Source organism: Eurosta solidaginis, chromosome 3, assembly GCF_040869045.1.
Source record: "Eurosta solidaginis isolate ZX-2024a chromosome 3, ASM4086904v1, whole genome shotgun sequence".
Classification (NCBI taxonomy): Eukaryota; Metazoa; Arthropoda; class Insecta; order Diptera; family Tephritidae; genus Eurosta; species Eurosta solidaginis.
In genome coordinates, this window is record NC_090321.1 from 65253760 (window position 1) to 65270789 (window position 17030).

Consider the following 17030-nt stretch of genomic DNA (forward strand, 5'->3'; position numbering starts at 1 on the left):
ACAATAAAACAAAAATTATATAAAGTTGAATAGAAACTACATATTTACACACATCGTACCTTTGGATCATGTTGCAACCCATATGCCGGTATAAAAACGGACATTTCTTTTGGCACTGTATAGTTATAATATGGCCTTAGATCGAAAGGTTCTTCGCCCTCATTGGGCATATGTGCACGATCGAGTGCGGGTAATATCGGATACATACGTAATGTCTCATCGATCACCATGCTCAGGTATGGTAGAGTGGTAAGAGTTTCGTAAGAGAGATCGCCATTCTCAGCAATGAATGCATCACAGATTTCATTTCGCAAACGTTCTTGCATATCCGGATGTTTGGCCATTTCGTATAATGCAAATGTCATTGCTGAAGATGACGTCTCAAAACCAGCTGTGAAAAATAGGCCTGCTTGAGCTACTAACGTATCACGCGCCGTTGCATCATACTCTCCATTTGCTATAATTTCTTTTTTCATTTCCATCAGAACATCAACTAAGTCATTACGTTTCACATTACTCTTTTCTCTTGCTTTCATTACATCGTCCACCGTATTACGTAAGAAGTCAGAAAAATCAGTTCGAAAGAATTTTATTTTGAATGTGGACACCCACTTGGGATAGAAAAAGACAATCAAAAACGTCAACGCGCGACTTAAGGAACCATCCAAATGATTGCGCCCATGTCTGCGAAATTCTGCTTTTGGATTTTTGAGACTATTAGCTTGTATACCAAGTGCAGTTGTAGATATGAGATCTGTGGTAAAAAGCGCACAAATATCTTTCACCTCTGCCACGTACGATTTGCCTTTACTAGACAGATATGACTCCAGTTCAGCGCCGATCTAAAGAGAAAGTAGTAAAGCTTATAAATCGATAAGAGATCAAATTAACTAAACAAGTTTTTTTTTTGGTTGTTGTTATTGTTACTAACCTCTTTCATAAGCAAATACATTTGCTTAACCTTTGCTGCGGTGTACATCGGTGTAAGTTTTGTCCTGTGTTCTTTCCACTTTGGATTGTGCAAGAAGAAAAGATTATTTGCTCCCAAAGCGTCATTATGTGGATCACAAGCCCCACATCGATTGGCAAACTTTTGAAAATCTTTAACCATAATAGCTTTGACGAGCTCGGGTTCACGTATTATTAAAGCTGGTCTATTTAATAGATAAATTCCAACGGCAGCTGCTTTTGACATTTTTGGATCCTTATAAATGTCGGAGAGATATAGAAAAAAACTCCTGGTCTGTGTAAACATCACTTTAGTATTGCCTAACAGTGGTAATGGCTTCATAAAAGGCACCCCATGACGCTCCCAGTAGCTATATGTGTAGCGCAGCCAAAAGTATATAATTCCGAGAACCGTTGCCAAAAGCCATACACTTTCTGTTGATAGCATTATTTGTGAGCTGTTGTGAGCGAAATTGAAGGAGAGATGTTAAAATATCTTAGATGAGTTTTTCATATCAAAATAGTCCCCAACCCTTGGCCTTTGTCACTTGGTGCTCTTAACTTAAACGATAAGCTTGCTTCTTTCAAGTAAGAGACTTACTTACTTACTTAATTGGCGCTTAACCGTCTAAACGGTTATGGCCGTCCAACAAGCGCGCCAGTCGCTCCTTCGCTCCGCCAACCGGCGCCAATTGGTCACACCAAGGGAGTTTAAATCGTTTTCCACCTGGTCCTTCCAACGGAGTGGGGGCCGCCCTCTACCTCTGCTTCCATAGGCGGGTTCCGATAGAAACACTTTCTCCAAGTAAGAGACACAATAGCCCAAAAAGATTTCTCATCAATCATGAAGTGAACCGAATTTCTCAATACCCATTGATTTCCTTAAAACCCTTTCTAGTAAATGATATCAGCACCGTGAAGTTATTGTGAAATTTCTAAAGGGCGGTTAAGAACAAAATTTTAACTATTTTATAAGAGACCATATCTCCTTAAGCACTAGAACCTTAGCTCTTCTGGATTCTCTACACATGGTCGAGGGACATCTTCTTACCTGCGCCGCCCTTAATTGTAAATAAAAAGTAAAATAGACGTGCTGGATTATACTTAAGGCTAGGTTGAAGTGATTGGTCCGTGAAGACCTTATATATACTGAATGAGTCCATAGTTTTACCAGATGTTTGCTCAATGACCAAGCTGAAAAACCCTGTCAGAAAGCAGAACCTATGTTATAAAATAAATACGTCCTCTTGGGAAATACAAGAAGCATTCTAGGATCTATGTATGCTACTTGCTGCTTCTAGATCTGATAGCTGTCACTCCATATAGCTAGAACCCTATGTGCTTGATCGTTTCCTCCTCTTACCCACACTTTCTTTATCTGCTATCACTGACAATGCCTTATTTCAATCATTTGACGCCAGAAGGCAGTGCCCAGTCAGAATGCCCATCATAAGCCTACATTCCCTTTTTTCAATGATAAGATTAACTTTGTTAGTCTAAAGTTGTAACATCTTCGTGATCTTGAACACTTTGTGGCCCGGCGCTTGGTTGCACGCTTTTCCTGTTTGGTCGATCATGTGCAGCTCCCGCCTTCTTTTAATCTGGCCCCAACTGATTGAGACATCCACAGTACAAACTATGAGCGAGTCGGATGTTTTAGCTAGCTCATCCGCTTTTTCATTTTCATCTATTCCTATATGCACAAGGACCTAATATAGATGTATTTTCCTTCCTATCCAGATTTTTTTCTAGGGGTTGCTTATACTTAAACACAGTTTTGGATGTTATGCTTTGAGCACTAATTGCTGCCCGAATGTCAATGTGTTAAATTTCCGCGTCTGCCGTTGAAGCTATTTTCCTCCAGTGTTTATGCTGTTTAGTCACGGCTACTTTTTCCGCCTGAAAAACGCTACATTGATCTGGTAGCTGGTAGAATTTGTTAATTTCTGAATCTGCGCACTATACCGCAGACCATACTTCTTCCATTACTTTGGAACTATCGGTATACACGTTGGGTCGGGTCGATTTGTATGGACGAAAGTTAACCGATATCGCGCCATCCCTTTTTCGATAGGATTTGAGCTCAGGAAAAAAAAGTTCCACTACGCATACCCAAGAAATAATTTTCGAGCCTGCAAAAAAAAAAATGGCGAAATGGTCAATTTTTCGACCAAAACACTCCCCAAAACCCACAACATCAGTTTTTTGAAAAAAAAAAAAATAAAAATAAATAATAAATCGACCCAGTCTAATATACGTGTATCACCTCGTCTGTCATTTGAGCGCCCTGGCGCCAACATGCCATGTAATCCTGATACTATCCTGGATCAACTATGTGTTTGTATTAATGGTTCGTCAACTCATGGATCATTGCATGTTATTGGCTCTTATATTCCACCTAACAGTTCAGCTAATACGTATAAAGCACATACTGACAACATCATCAATATTGAGCTTAATAAACTAGCTGACAACCATCTTTGAGTTCTTGGTTATTTCAACCTTCCAAATATCTCATAGTGTGGAAGCTACTCCAAATATAATCGAATCCCTACCAATGTAACTGCGATACAGGAATCTTATTGTATTGATAACATATTGTAACGAATATTAGCAGCACTACGGGATGCTATCATCTCTAAGCCGATGCTAAGCAGTGACTTGATGCACATCAATAATTCAATCATTATGTCTACACATATGTACGTGCACGCAGCGGAGAAGCAACGCACAAACACATGCAGATATCTTATCTGAGATGCTCCAAAAAGAATGCAATTATAATTGTGGAAGTGTCGCTCACAAATACACGCGCATATGAGAAGCTATACACGTGCATCTGTAGTTATAATTGTATGGCAGTAACTAAGTAAATTCTGGAAGCGCCTAGAAGATGCAACGAGAAAATCAAAGAGTATAAAAGGCAGCAACAGTAGAGGCGCTACAATCAGTTTGATTTAAGAAGCCACCTGACGAGCAATAGTAGTGTTGTGAAGTACGTGAAGAAGTTTAATAAAAGCCGTTTTGCATTATTGAGTAGTGGAGTTATTTATTCAACAGTTCAGTGATTCGAACGTTAGCAGCAGATTGCAAATAAGGGGAATTGCACGAAATTCGTTCCAATATTAAAGCAGATCTTGTTCAAATCAACAGTTTTACCAACAAGCTTAATCGAATTCTTGATCTCATTCTCGTTAGTACGAATCTAAATACTTCTATTTCTGAATGTATTTCGCCTATCTCACCAGCGGATCGACATCATATCCCATTGTGCCTGAAGGTTGAATTATATGAGTTCATTGCCTATCAATCTGATAGTAAACTTTCTTTCAAGTTTCGTTTGTGTGATTTCCAAAAATTGAACGCATGTTTTCTTAATACTTGTTGGGATTCTCTTCTCTCCGGGATGGATCTAAATGATTGCTATTCTGCATTTAAGACCCATGTCTTCGAAATATGTTCGGTGAATATTCCACTTAATCGAAAGAAGCCTTACAGAATTCCGTGGTATATTCATGAACTAAAACGACTTAAGAACCAGCTTAATAAGTGGCACAAAAAGTTCCTAAAATCTCAAGAACTAAATCATCTGACCCTGTACAAGCACCTGTCAAAGAAATTTAACTGCCTCAACAAATTTCTTTATAGAAACTATGTGCTTGGTGTGGCATTTTTGGCATTTTGGTGTTGGGGTGCCTGCAACTGTATTTCTGGATAATAAACTGGCTAACTCTCTCATAGACATTGCGGATGCTTGGGATATTGCGGATGTCACCACAATCTTCAAAAATGGTAAGAAAAATTATGTTTCAAACTATAGGCCTATATCTAAGTTATCTATTATTTCGAAACTCTTCGAAACGATTGTAAAAGAAACAAGTAAGGAAGGCTAAGTTCGGGTGTAACCGAACATTACATCAGCTGAGAGCTTTGGAGACAAAATTAGGGAAAATTACCATTTAGCAAAATGAACCTAGGGTAACCCTGGAATGTGTTTGTATGACATGGGTTTCAAATGGAAGGTATTAAAGAGTATTTTAAAATGGAGTGCGCCATAGTTGTAAAGGTGGACGCCATTTCGGGATATCGCCATAAAGGTGGACCAGGGGTGACTCTAGAATGTGTGTTGTATGATTATTTTAAAAGGGAGTGAGCCTTAGTTCTATGGGTGGACGCCTTTTCGAGATATCGCTATAAAGGTGGACCAGAAGTGACTCTAGAATGCGTTTGTACGATATGGGTATCAAATGAAAGGTGTTAATGAGTATTTTAAAAGGGAGTGGGCCTTAGTTTTATAGGTGGACGCCTTTTCAAGATATCGCCATAAAGATGGACTAGGGGTGACTCTAGAATGTGTTTGTACGATATGGGTATCAAATGAAAGGTGTTAATGAGTATTTTAAAAGGTATTGGGCCTTAGTTCTATAGGTGAACGCCTTTTCGAGATATCGCCATAAAGGTGGACTAGGGGTGACTCTAGAATGTGTTTGTACGATATGGGTATCAAATAAAAGGTGTTGATGATTATTTAAAGAAGTAGTGGGCCTTAGTTCTATAGGTGTACGCCTTTTAGAGATATCGCAATGTCTTAGATCGCTTTAATTGTCCGACCCAATCCCTTCCTATACCTCCCGCCTGCTTCTTATTAATGTACAATCCCTAGCAATTAGAAGGACGACGCTTTCTTTGTCTCTGATGTATGGAATTATTAATGGTGACATTGACTGCCCATCTTTGCTGAGCTCTATTAACTTTCTTATACCAGCTAAGTCTCTACGTTTTTATTATCCATTTTATATTAACCTTACGTCTACCAACTATGCGCGAAATGCTCCTACATCGCGTGCTCTTCGCGAGTTCAATGAGATCTCTAATTTAATTATGTTTGATTTTTCTTTTTCTAAACCTATTTTCCTTAACTTACTTAACTCTGTATTATATTAATGTTGCTGAATTTGTTTTAGTCAGTAAGAACCGCTGTTGTTTTTGACTTTTCGAAATAAATAAATAAATAAATTCAAAATTCAAACATTTAATAACTATGGCCGAATGTTCTGGGCTCAAGCTGTCACGAGGCATTGAGTCTCGTTACAGTTGTTAGTGCTATGTTCATTGACGCCATGTCTTCAGGGCTCCCGTTATGTTGAGCTTTGATAGCCTACTACTACTAAGGCCCCTCGAGGCCTTCTTCACCCTCTCCCCCACGTTCAGCTTCCGAGACAACTTACTATATACAATTATTCCTAGATATTTTTTTCAAGGTTCCTTCTGCAGGTTAACACCTACTAGGTTAGGTCCAGATCAACTCAGGATCTTACCCCTCCTAGTAAAAAAAACTCAGGTGATCCACCTGGTTATGGCTAGATGTACTTCAATGTACTTAAGATCCTCCGTGATTGCCTGTCTAGAGGCATAGTTGGAAGCCCTGGCAATTTCCAAGAAGACTCCTAGAGAGTACGCTTTATATTCCAAAATGCTTATTGGCACCCTATGCAATTCCGCTGCCATGCTGTGTTGCTATCGTGCTCCGCCTACCTCACCGAAGATCCTGGGTGCAAGTCCCGGGCCAGGAAACATCAAAAACTTAGAAACGAATTAGAAACAAGTTTTTCTAAGCAGGGTCGCCCCCAGCAGTGATTTGTCAAATACTACGAGTGTATTTCTGCTATTAAAAGCTTCCCACTGAAGACTCATCTGCCTTACAGATGCCGTTCAGTGTCAGCGTAAAACCTGTCCCACCAATTTGTAGGAAAAATTAAGAGGAGCACGACGCAAATTGGAATAGAAAGAAGCTCCACCTTCGAGTAGGGGGTATATCGCGCCTTGCATTTATTTATTACTTTCTTTATAAGTATTGTTTTCTAGGGTCTTGTAACATGTAACACACATCGGAACCCGCTACCAATTTAACTTACGGCAAAAAAAAGTTTTCTAGCTGGCCCAGAGATCGTGAAAGCTCTAAAAACGTCCGAACTTCGAAATTTAGCTTTCGAGTTTTAAGGAGTTGCCGATAACCCTGAGATCTGAAGCTTTCAACGAAGCTTTAGACTCTGTTAGGTCGTAAAACTTAGGCTTAAAGAGTTTTCGTGTGGGACAGTGATCGAGATATTAAGAGATATTTAGAAAGTCAAATTACAACATGTGGAATCTTGCGACCGCTATTTAGGTAACTTCCCGTACAGCTACATCCTTGAAACAAAGAACATTAGCTATGTTTTTTTTACATCTATATACTACATATGCACTTAAACTTTATATGGACTACCAAGTGCGGAACTTTATCCACACTTCTGAAATTGCTGCGCAGAAAATTAGTTCTCCTAAATGTCAATGCAACTGAAATGTGTGTTTATGTTTATGTTTTACCTCTACAAATGGTGTGTGTCCATTATCCACCGCAACCGATTCTTATATACTATGGCCAACAGAGGTGCGTGTCTCCGTTATTTGGTACAACCCGTTCTATAGCTAGCTATTTAACCACTGCTGCTAGATGGGTATCCTAAACATTATCTAAGTGACGATAAGCGTTCTTTTTACCCGCAAATGTAGATGTATATACATATACAAAAAACACGGCTATTATTCAGAACACCATAAAAATGCAATATTAGGAAACAAAATTTCGCTATGTGGTCCAGATACCGAGAAAATGCAAAAAATCGACCTAGCTTAAAAATGTTGTTTTCGGGTTTTAAGAAACTTTCCGATAACACAGAGACCTGAAACTTTGAATGAAACTTCGGGCTTTATTAGATATTTTGGATAAACAAATCTTCTATATGAGACAAAGATCGAGATATTTAGAGGTATTAAGAAGTCCATTTAGAATTGTGGAATGTTGCTATAAATTTTCAAGTAACTACGCATTGAGCTAGAAACATGAAGTCCAGTTCACTTTGACAATGCAACAAAGTCCGGCAATGTGCGATCCACATTTATAAAGCTGTCGCTATTCGTCCCGAAATTGTAGTCACCTGCCTTGGCCTGCTGTCGGATCAATCTGACTTAAATGCTCGTTTTCTTTTTTTTCGATTTGTTTTAAAATTATCTGTTTACAACAAATCTCTGCTGATCACATCGCGTGCTAAGAGTATATTAAAATGTTGTATTTGAACGAACTACAAACTCACACAGTCACGGTTGCCAACTTTTTGTTGACCAAAGACCGAGATTTGATCGAAAAAACAAACTTTGTTAACAAAATACATTATAATAACTGTTAATAATATACAATCTTATCTTAGTGAGATTATTGGTTTTTACTCATAGTCAAAGAAACTAAGCCTTGTCAATGAAAACGGCTTGACATACGATATCAAACACGGTTGCCGTTCCTTTTTGATTAAATTTGTAGATTTTCGAACACAGATCAAATATTCCTCCACCAGCCACTCCCAACTCAGTATAAGTCTTCCCCTTCCTCTACTTCCAAATACGGGTAATGATAGAGTGTCTTCATCCATTCCAATGAAATGATCTAGCCAGTGAAACTTTTGCGCTATAGCTCATTATTATTTCTCCTTCTATAATCGCCCTCGTCATTAAGAACAGTAGCATAAATCTTCCGGAGAACTTGTTTTTGGATTGCAATAAGGTTTATCTCATCCTCTCTTGATGCCGTTCATTATTATGAGCCATATATGATGAACGACTTGTAGAGCGTGATTTTTGTTTGTCGAGTAGGAGCATTACTTTTTAATTGCCTGCTCAGTCCAAATTGGCACTTGTTAACAAGAGCTATTCTCCTCACCAACTTTTCGCCTTCGTGTTTGAGCCGGAATTTTCTCATTCTCACTTCGTCATAGTTGGGTTCCAGAAAGTTATCAGAGACTACGGTATCGGGGTCGTTGTTGCTGTTGTTGTTGGGACCGCCAGAGCCTCGGATGCTAAAGAAACAGGATTCGTCACGGGTAGGTGAGGTTGATAATTGTGGTGGAGAAGCTATAAATTGCGCTGGCAACCCCTTTAAGGTTGCGCTTCACAACCCCTTGAAACATTTTGGTATTTTAGTCGCCTCTTACGACAGGCATTGCTGCCGCGGGTATATTCTAAGCCCTCTATAAGACCAGGCATCGGGTTTGGAAATTTCAGTTATATACAGCATCCTAAAAATGTGTGCTATAAAACCATAGTCCGTTAAACGATTGCCGTGGTCATCACAAAAAACGTTGTCATCTAATTGTAAAGCGCATTTACGCGGCAGATCCCAGTCCTAGCGCGCTACCCCGGATCGGTATTTGGATATGAGTGGCCTTGTACGACAGGTAAAAAACATCACAAAAAAACTTTGTGATGGGTAATCCTTTTATTTCCCGTTGTTCATAAAGCCTGAAGCTAATTACGGTTGTAGTCTGTCACATAGCTTAGAATTTTTTTTATATCTATAAGAATATATTGCCACCACTACCCAACACTGGTTGAAGAAAATGGGAGAGAGAGTGCTTATGAAGCTCTCAAACTACGTCGAGTGAATTTCCTCTGTCTTTTTTCGATTGACTATCCGCTGGGAGCAGAAGTATTTTTTTGGAGCTAGGCTCACGATCAAATATATAATTTTTAAAATCTCAAGTTTTTATAAAAATCTTACGTAGTGCGTACATTTGTTAAAAGTAAGAGTTTTTAGTAAAGTTATTGCTTTGTCGCAATACATATATTTTCGCGGTCTTTAAAATTATTCGACTGTAAATAAAATTCTGAGCTGATGATCCTAATACTGCACACGTGCATCGAGCATTTGATAATCCATAAGGGAACTTCAACTATTGCGAGCGGCATCTGCATCACAAGTTGGATAAAAAGTGTGATCCCGAGAAAATTCTGAAACTACGAAAAATTCTCGTAGCAGCAGTACAAATTTTGCCAAATTGTTAAAGGCAACCGGTTTCATTTCGTGAGCGAAGGAAGCCACATGCTCTATGCTCCTATGAATTGCCCAGCTAAGCTTTCATTAAGGAATAAACAATATCTAATATAACATGAATAAAAATATCAAAAATATACAGTAAGAAATTTTAATTGATTTTAGCGCTACTATCAAAACTTAAATATGCAAAAGTTGTTTTAGAATTTCATTAACATTCTATTAAATATCGTTTACATCGATAATTCGTTTTAGTTTTAAATGATAAATGAATTTTATTGAAGGGAATAGAAAAAAAGAGGAGAAAACATCTAAATAAAGTTATATAGAGCGAGCACCAAAAATTTGAGCAGTCATACGTATTTTAAAGTTAATACATAATCATAAAAAAAAAAAAAAAACCCTTTACATTAAATAAGAAAAAAAAAAACAAACAAAAACATGTAAAGCTATACCTGGTTGCTGTTTGCGCAAACATCGCTGGAGGAGCTCATCAAAATGTAAGTTAAAATTCTTAATCAATATTTATTTATTTAAGTATCATATACATGAACTATCAAGTTAGACTCGAAAACAAAAAAAAAAACTGAATGAATTTGCTCTTTGAGGTTACTTATGTGCATTTTTTTTGGCCCCCCTATTAATTCCGCTTAAGGAAATTTGCATCCATGTAAAATAAAATTGTATCATGTGAAAACCAAAAAAAAAAAAAAAACAAAAAAAAAAAGACACAATTTTTTTTTAAGAGAAAACATTTAAGAGAAAATATTAAAGTATAAAATGCTCTAAGTAAGGCAATATTGTTCCTGCATATGAGCAGGTAGTGCAGATTTGAATTGTAGCTCGTTATTACAAACATACATATGTACAATTGGTTTTTTTGATCTACTATCCCTTGTCTATGAAAAGACAAAGTCATTACCTAGGTATCATATGTTATGATTGTAGTAGATATACCTAAAGTTTTATTTTCTCAGCTTTCTATTAATGAGTAATGTTGATGTTAGTATTTAAAATGAATAAAGTCTAAGAGATCAATGAAAGCCTTGTGAGTCAAATGTAGTTGTTGGTTTATTTTTTTCGGTTGGGTACGGGAGAGCATATTTTACTCTCAGCGCAATGGTAGGGTAGGGAAGGAGAGATGACAAGGAGGCGAAACACCATCGTTAGCCACCATTCGACAAAATATTGTTTTGTTTTATTTGTTTATGCATTTGTATTCCCTCTGCATAGAGCTTCTTTCATTTTGGCATTGATGATATTCAACAATATCGTAATTATTAAATTTCATTAGTCGGTCCGTTTTATGTTAGTTTTATGCAACACTAGTCTGTCCGTCCGTAGATATATGAAAAAGGCTGAGTGAAAAAGTTATTTATTTTGCTTTAGGTGTAGTTCCACCTTTGGTTTCGACCAACTAAGTGCATGAAGTAATGTTGTTATATATAAGTATTATGGTAGGGCGTAAGGAGCAAGAACCCCGACAATCCGAGTGACTAAGCCTGGATAGAGCAAGTATGCACGAGCGCTTTGAGCCCCTACCGAATCCGTATGAACGGGTACAATATAAGGAAGTATAATTATAACAACTTATAGGTACTAGGATCCCTGAAAAATATACATTTCCGATATAACTTTTAAAGGTTATGGGACATTTTTTGAATTAAGTCAATAAGAGAAATAAAATTAGGGGCCAATATTAGTCTCAACCTATGAAAAATGAGTTTTTGGATCCTACACTCTAAATCAGTTTTGCTGAAAATTACGTCGAAAATAGTAGACAACACATTACCGAATATTATCGACCTAAAAATACACAACTAATTTTTTAGACATTTTTGTTGATTTTTAAACAAAATAAGTGTAAAATTATGTCTAAATTTTGATTACCTTTTGAACATAATATGTTCAATTTTCTGCATTTCTTGTTTAATAAAAACAAATACAAAGCATACATACAGTACCGAGCGAAAGAAAAGTAATCAGCCTATTTTCTAAAGGTATATTTTCATTATATATAATATAGTTAATATAAAATAGGATGATTGCTTTACGATAATTATTTTTTGAAATTTTATTTTACACTAATATAAGACAAACAAGAATTATAATTACATTTTTATATGTTCTTAGGAATAAGGAAATACTCTTTCATAAGTTTCGTTACAGTTTTGGCTAATTTTGCCATATTAAAAAAAAAAAAAAAAAAAAAAATAAATGTAAGGCGCGATAACCTCCGAAGAGATCTAAGGCCGAGCTTCTCTTCCAATTTGCGTCGTGCTCCTCTTGATTTTCCCTACAAATTGGCCGGACGGGACCTACATGTTTTATGCCGACTCCGAACGGCATCTGCAAAGCAGATGAGTTTTCACTGAGAGCTTTTCATGGCAGAAATACACCCGGAGTGCTTGCCAAACACTGCCGAGGGGCGACCCCGCTTAGAAAAATTTTCTTCTAATTGAAAAATCTTATTTCTAAAATTTTGATGTTGCTTTGCCCAGGAGTTGAACCCAGGGCATACGGTGTGATAGGCGGAGCACGCTACCCATCACACCACGGTGGCCGCCAATTTTGCCATATTAAAGCTTAAAAATATTCAATGTTATCAGGAAAGAAAACTTTATATATCCTTTTAGATAAAAATTAATATTCATTTGACAGCGCAAAATTTTTTGTGTTAAATAATAAAAAAGGGAACGCAATATTTACCGCCTTGATTAGACGCTGAAGAGTATTATCGAAAAGCAATTTATATACCTCTACTTGATCATATCATTCTTGATTTACAAGGTAGATTACCTGGAGATACATTGCAAGTTTTTAATCTTAATTTGCTACTCCCATCGCGAATAATCAAATATAATACACTGCAAAAAAATAATTTGTTTAAAGAGATTGTCCAAGATATTGGTAAAGGATACGCATCTCTTATTGGAGGAAATAAAATTAATCTAGATGGAGAGTACGAAGTGTGGTCAGAACGCTGGTTTGATAAGCAACACAAAAAATCAATTCCACTATCAGCTGAAAAAGATTTAAATGATTGCAATGAATATGCATTTCCATCAATAAATGCTCTTATCAAAATTCTGGCCACACTTCCAGCTAGCAATGCATGTGCTGAAAGAAGTTTTTCGACACTTCGCCGGTTGAAAACGTGGCTACGGCCCGCACTGGTCTTGCACTTTTAAATACCCATTTCGATATTGAGATTGATATTGATCATATAATTGAAAGATACACTTCGTTTTGTAACGTCGTCGCGTCAAGTTCGTTTTTCCCCACAACTCAACCGCGTGCTATAAAAGGACGCTATTCATGCGGTAGAGAATAAAATGGCGGATAGTGCGGGAATCGAAATGACAAAAAATTAAATTAAAAACATTTAAAAAACTAAAAAATTATCGTACTTGGAGTAAACCATTAAATCTAAATATATAATAGCCTCAATTACGCAGAAACCTACGCACATGGTTCTGGCCTTAGTGTATTCCCTGATGTAAAAAAATACTAATAAATTTACCCCGAAAAAATAACGGTCTGCTATACCTTTCCCTTGTTGTTTTGTCTTGCATTTTCACGTATAAAATATCTTGATGTGAACTTTGTTCAAAACCCATCAGGTATTGGGAGAAACAATTACTGACTGAAATCGTCCCTCCCCCCCTTAAAAAGCAGCCTGAATCCGCCACTGACTATACAGCGGTGGTTTGTTTCACTGATAAATTGCTACTTCTTCTGTTCCTCTTTACCAACTGTATTTAATGAGCGTTGCGCTATCTGTTGCAAATCACTGATAATGCTGGATTTGTTTATTGTCAATTACTTTGTTTAACATTCCCAAGTGCTCTTGGGTTATTAACAATTTTTTTTGTTTTATCGGACTAGAGATAAACGATTCAAGGTTCGATTCGAGTTCAAGGCCAGAACAATATTTTTTTTCTAATGATAATTATTGTTTTTTTTTTTTAATTTGTCTATAATTGAAAAGTTGTATTTTGTTTTTGGAATAGTAAGTAGAAAAGACGCTGCCTACAGGGCTACGTTAAAAGCGAGCACGACAAGAGGAATGTGTGAACGCTATCGTGAGTTGAAAAGGGAAGCGAGACGCCTTTTCAGGAAGAAAAAGCAGAAGCAGAAAGGCGTGAGTGCGAGGAGCTTGAGCTGCTAGCCACCAGGAATAACGCCCGAAAATTTTACCAAAAAATACGGCGACAGACGGAAGGTTTTAAGACCGGGGCAAACTCCTGTAGGAACGAAAACGGCGACCTTGTAACTGATGTCCAGAAAGTGCTTAGATTATGGAGGGAACACTTCTCTGCTCTCCCTAATGTCCCCCCGCCCGATTATGACGAAGTTAGAATAGCAATAACCAGATTGAAAAACAACAAGGCCGTGGGTGCTGATGGATTGCCTGCGGAGCTATTCAAGTACAGCGGCGAGGAGTTGGTAAGGCGCATGCAGCAGCTTCTTAGCAAAATATGGGCGGACGAGTGCATACCCGACGGTTGGAATCTAAGTGTTCTTTGCCCAGTTCACAAGAAAGGGGTTACTGCAAAATGCACCAACTATCGTGGAATCAGCCGTCTTAATATCGCATACAAGGTCCTTTCAAGTGAATTGTGCGAAATATTGAAGCCCACCGTGAACCGGCTGATTGGACCTTATCAGTGCGACTTCAGACCTGGTAAATTGACCATCGACCAGATTTTCACAATGCGCTAAATCCGTGAAAAGAGAATCGACACACATCACCTCTTCGTCGACTTTAAAGCCGCCTTCGACAGAACGAAAAGGAGCTGCCTATTTGCCGCTATGTCTGAATTTGGTTTCCGCGTAAAATTTATACGGCTGTGCAAAATGACGTTGAGCAACACCATCAGCTCAGTCAGAATTTGGAAGGACTTCTCCGAGCCGTTCGAATACAAACGAGGTTTCAGACAGTTTCAGACCCCCTATCATGCGATTTCTTTAATTTGATGCTGGAGAAAATTATACTAGCTGCAGAACTTAACCGCACTGGAACAGTATTCTATAAAAGCGTGCAATTACTGGCATATGCTGATAACATTGATATCATCGGCCTAAACACCAGCGCTGTTAGTTCTGATTACTCCAAATTGGAAAAAGAAGCGGTAAAGATGGGTTTGACGGTGAATGAGGACAAAACGAAGTACCTGCTGTCATCGAGCAAAGAGTTAGCGCATACGCGCCTTGGCAACCACGCTACTGTTGGTAGCTATAATTTGGAAATAGTAAAAGACTTCGTTTATTTGGGAACCAGCATCAACACTAGCAACAACATCAGCACTGAAATCCAGCGAAGAATCAATCTTGCCAATAAATGCTACTTTGGACTAGGTAGACGATTGAAAAGTAAAGTCCTCTCTCGGCGAACGAAAATCAAGTCACTTATCGTACCCGTCCTGCTATATGGGGCAGAAGCATGGACCATGACAACAGCAGATGAAGCGGCTTTGGGAGTGTTCGAGAGAAAAGTTTTTCGAAAGATTTATGAACCTCTACGCGTTGGCGATGGCGAGTACCGAAGAAGATTTAATGATGAGCTGTATGAGCTATACGCAGACATCAACATAGTCCAGCGAATTAAAACACAGCGGCTGCGCTGGATAGGCCATGTTATGCGAATGAAAGATGATGCTCCGGCCAAGAAAGTGTTTCTATCGGAACCCGGTATAATAAAACGGTTCGTTAAAGCGCTAAGAAAAGACGGTCAATGTTTTGCTTACTTATCAAAAAAATTCCCTGGGCTGAGTTGCGAAAAATTAAAAGCAGGTATTTTCGATGGCCCTCAGATAAGACAGCTGCTCAAAGACCTAGATTTTATTGGGTCGATGAACGAGCTTGAAAAAAGTACTTGGAAATCTTTCGTTTTGGTAGTGCAAAATTTCCTTGGAAACCAAAAATCTGCGAATTATGAGCAATTGGTGAACGATATGCTGTGTAATATGAAAGAGCTAGACTGCAACATGAGTATTAAGATTCATTATTTGCATAGCCATTTGAATCTGTTTCCTAAGAATCTTGGAGATTATAATGAATACCAGTGTGAAAGATTTCACCAGGATATTCGTGTTGTGGAAGAGCGATACCAAGGAAAGAAAAAAATTATTGTTCAGGCCTTGAGCTCGAATCGAACCTTGAATCGTTTATCACTAGGCTGGTAAAACAAAAACAATAGATTTGAGAATTATACATTTTTCAAAATTTTTCTAAGTTTAGCGAATAATTTGGAAGTTTCACAAAATTTCCCAAATGTTGATACATGTTTGAAGAATGATATTGGATACCGAACTACATATAAGGTTAGAGAATAGTTAGCGTATAATTAGGGAATATGTATTTCTCGAAGGCTGAAAAAATATTTTTTGGGTAGTTACATTCAAATCCATTGGCTGAAGAGCAATATACTATCTGATGAAATTTGGTGGCGAATGCAAAACTTCATTACATTATTACTTGTCGGTTGATTACTGATCATAGCTAATTTGTAGAATAGTAAAATGAGGGATTATGCTACCACTATCGCCGGCTCTGAATGCATTGACTCGCTTTTCTTCACATCCAAATTAGGAAGAGCTCTAATTCACATTAGCAATATCACAATGTATTCCTCTAATATGTAATGAAGTAGCCACTCATTAGAGCTCGAGCCGCTGGTTACTTACGCAGTTTATTCGACACAAGCACTCTCATATCAAACTTAAATGCTAAGCACATTTTGAAGGACTCTTGATGTTCAATTGGCCTACCTTAAGGATATTAAAACTCTAAAAGCTTTCACTAAATTTCAACGAACTGCTTCTTCGAAATATAACACTGATACTAAATAAAAATTTACATTGGCTTTGGCTTTTAAATGAAATCATAAAAATTGTTTTAAAATACAAATGAATGAAAAAGTTTAAAATCTGTATAAATTCTGCTGCGCAACAACTTTGTTGCGATAAGATATCATGATAAATTATTAGCTCAAGTATTTCCACTCTACTACTAACTAAAAATATTGATACGAATTACTTAAAATAAATAAATGTAAGGCGCGATAACCTCCGAAGAGATTTTAGGCCGAGCTTCTCTTTCAATTTGCGTCGTGCTCCTTTTTAATTTTTCCTACAAATTGGCGGGACGGGACCTACTTGTTTTATGCTGCCTAGGAACGGCATCTGCAAGCAGATGAGTTTTCACTGAAAGCTTT

At 37.6% G+C, this 17030-nt stretch overlaps 1 protein-coding gene across 1 annotated transcript in view; it reads right to left on the bottom strand.

The window, feature by feature from the left end:
* LOC137245904 (cytochrome P450 6g1-like) overlaps positions 1-16668 on the bottom strand; it is a 30158-nt gene extending 13490 nt beyond the window's left edge. The window contains 3 exon segments of the mRNA XM_067777095.1: positions 60-842; positions 932-1406; positions 16585-16668. Of these exon segments, the coding sequence (XP_067633196.1) occupies positions 60-842; positions 932-1396 (1248 nt within the window). The 5' untranslated portion in view covers positions 1397-1406; positions 16585-16668.
* Positions 16669-17030: the final 362 nt, after the last annotated feature.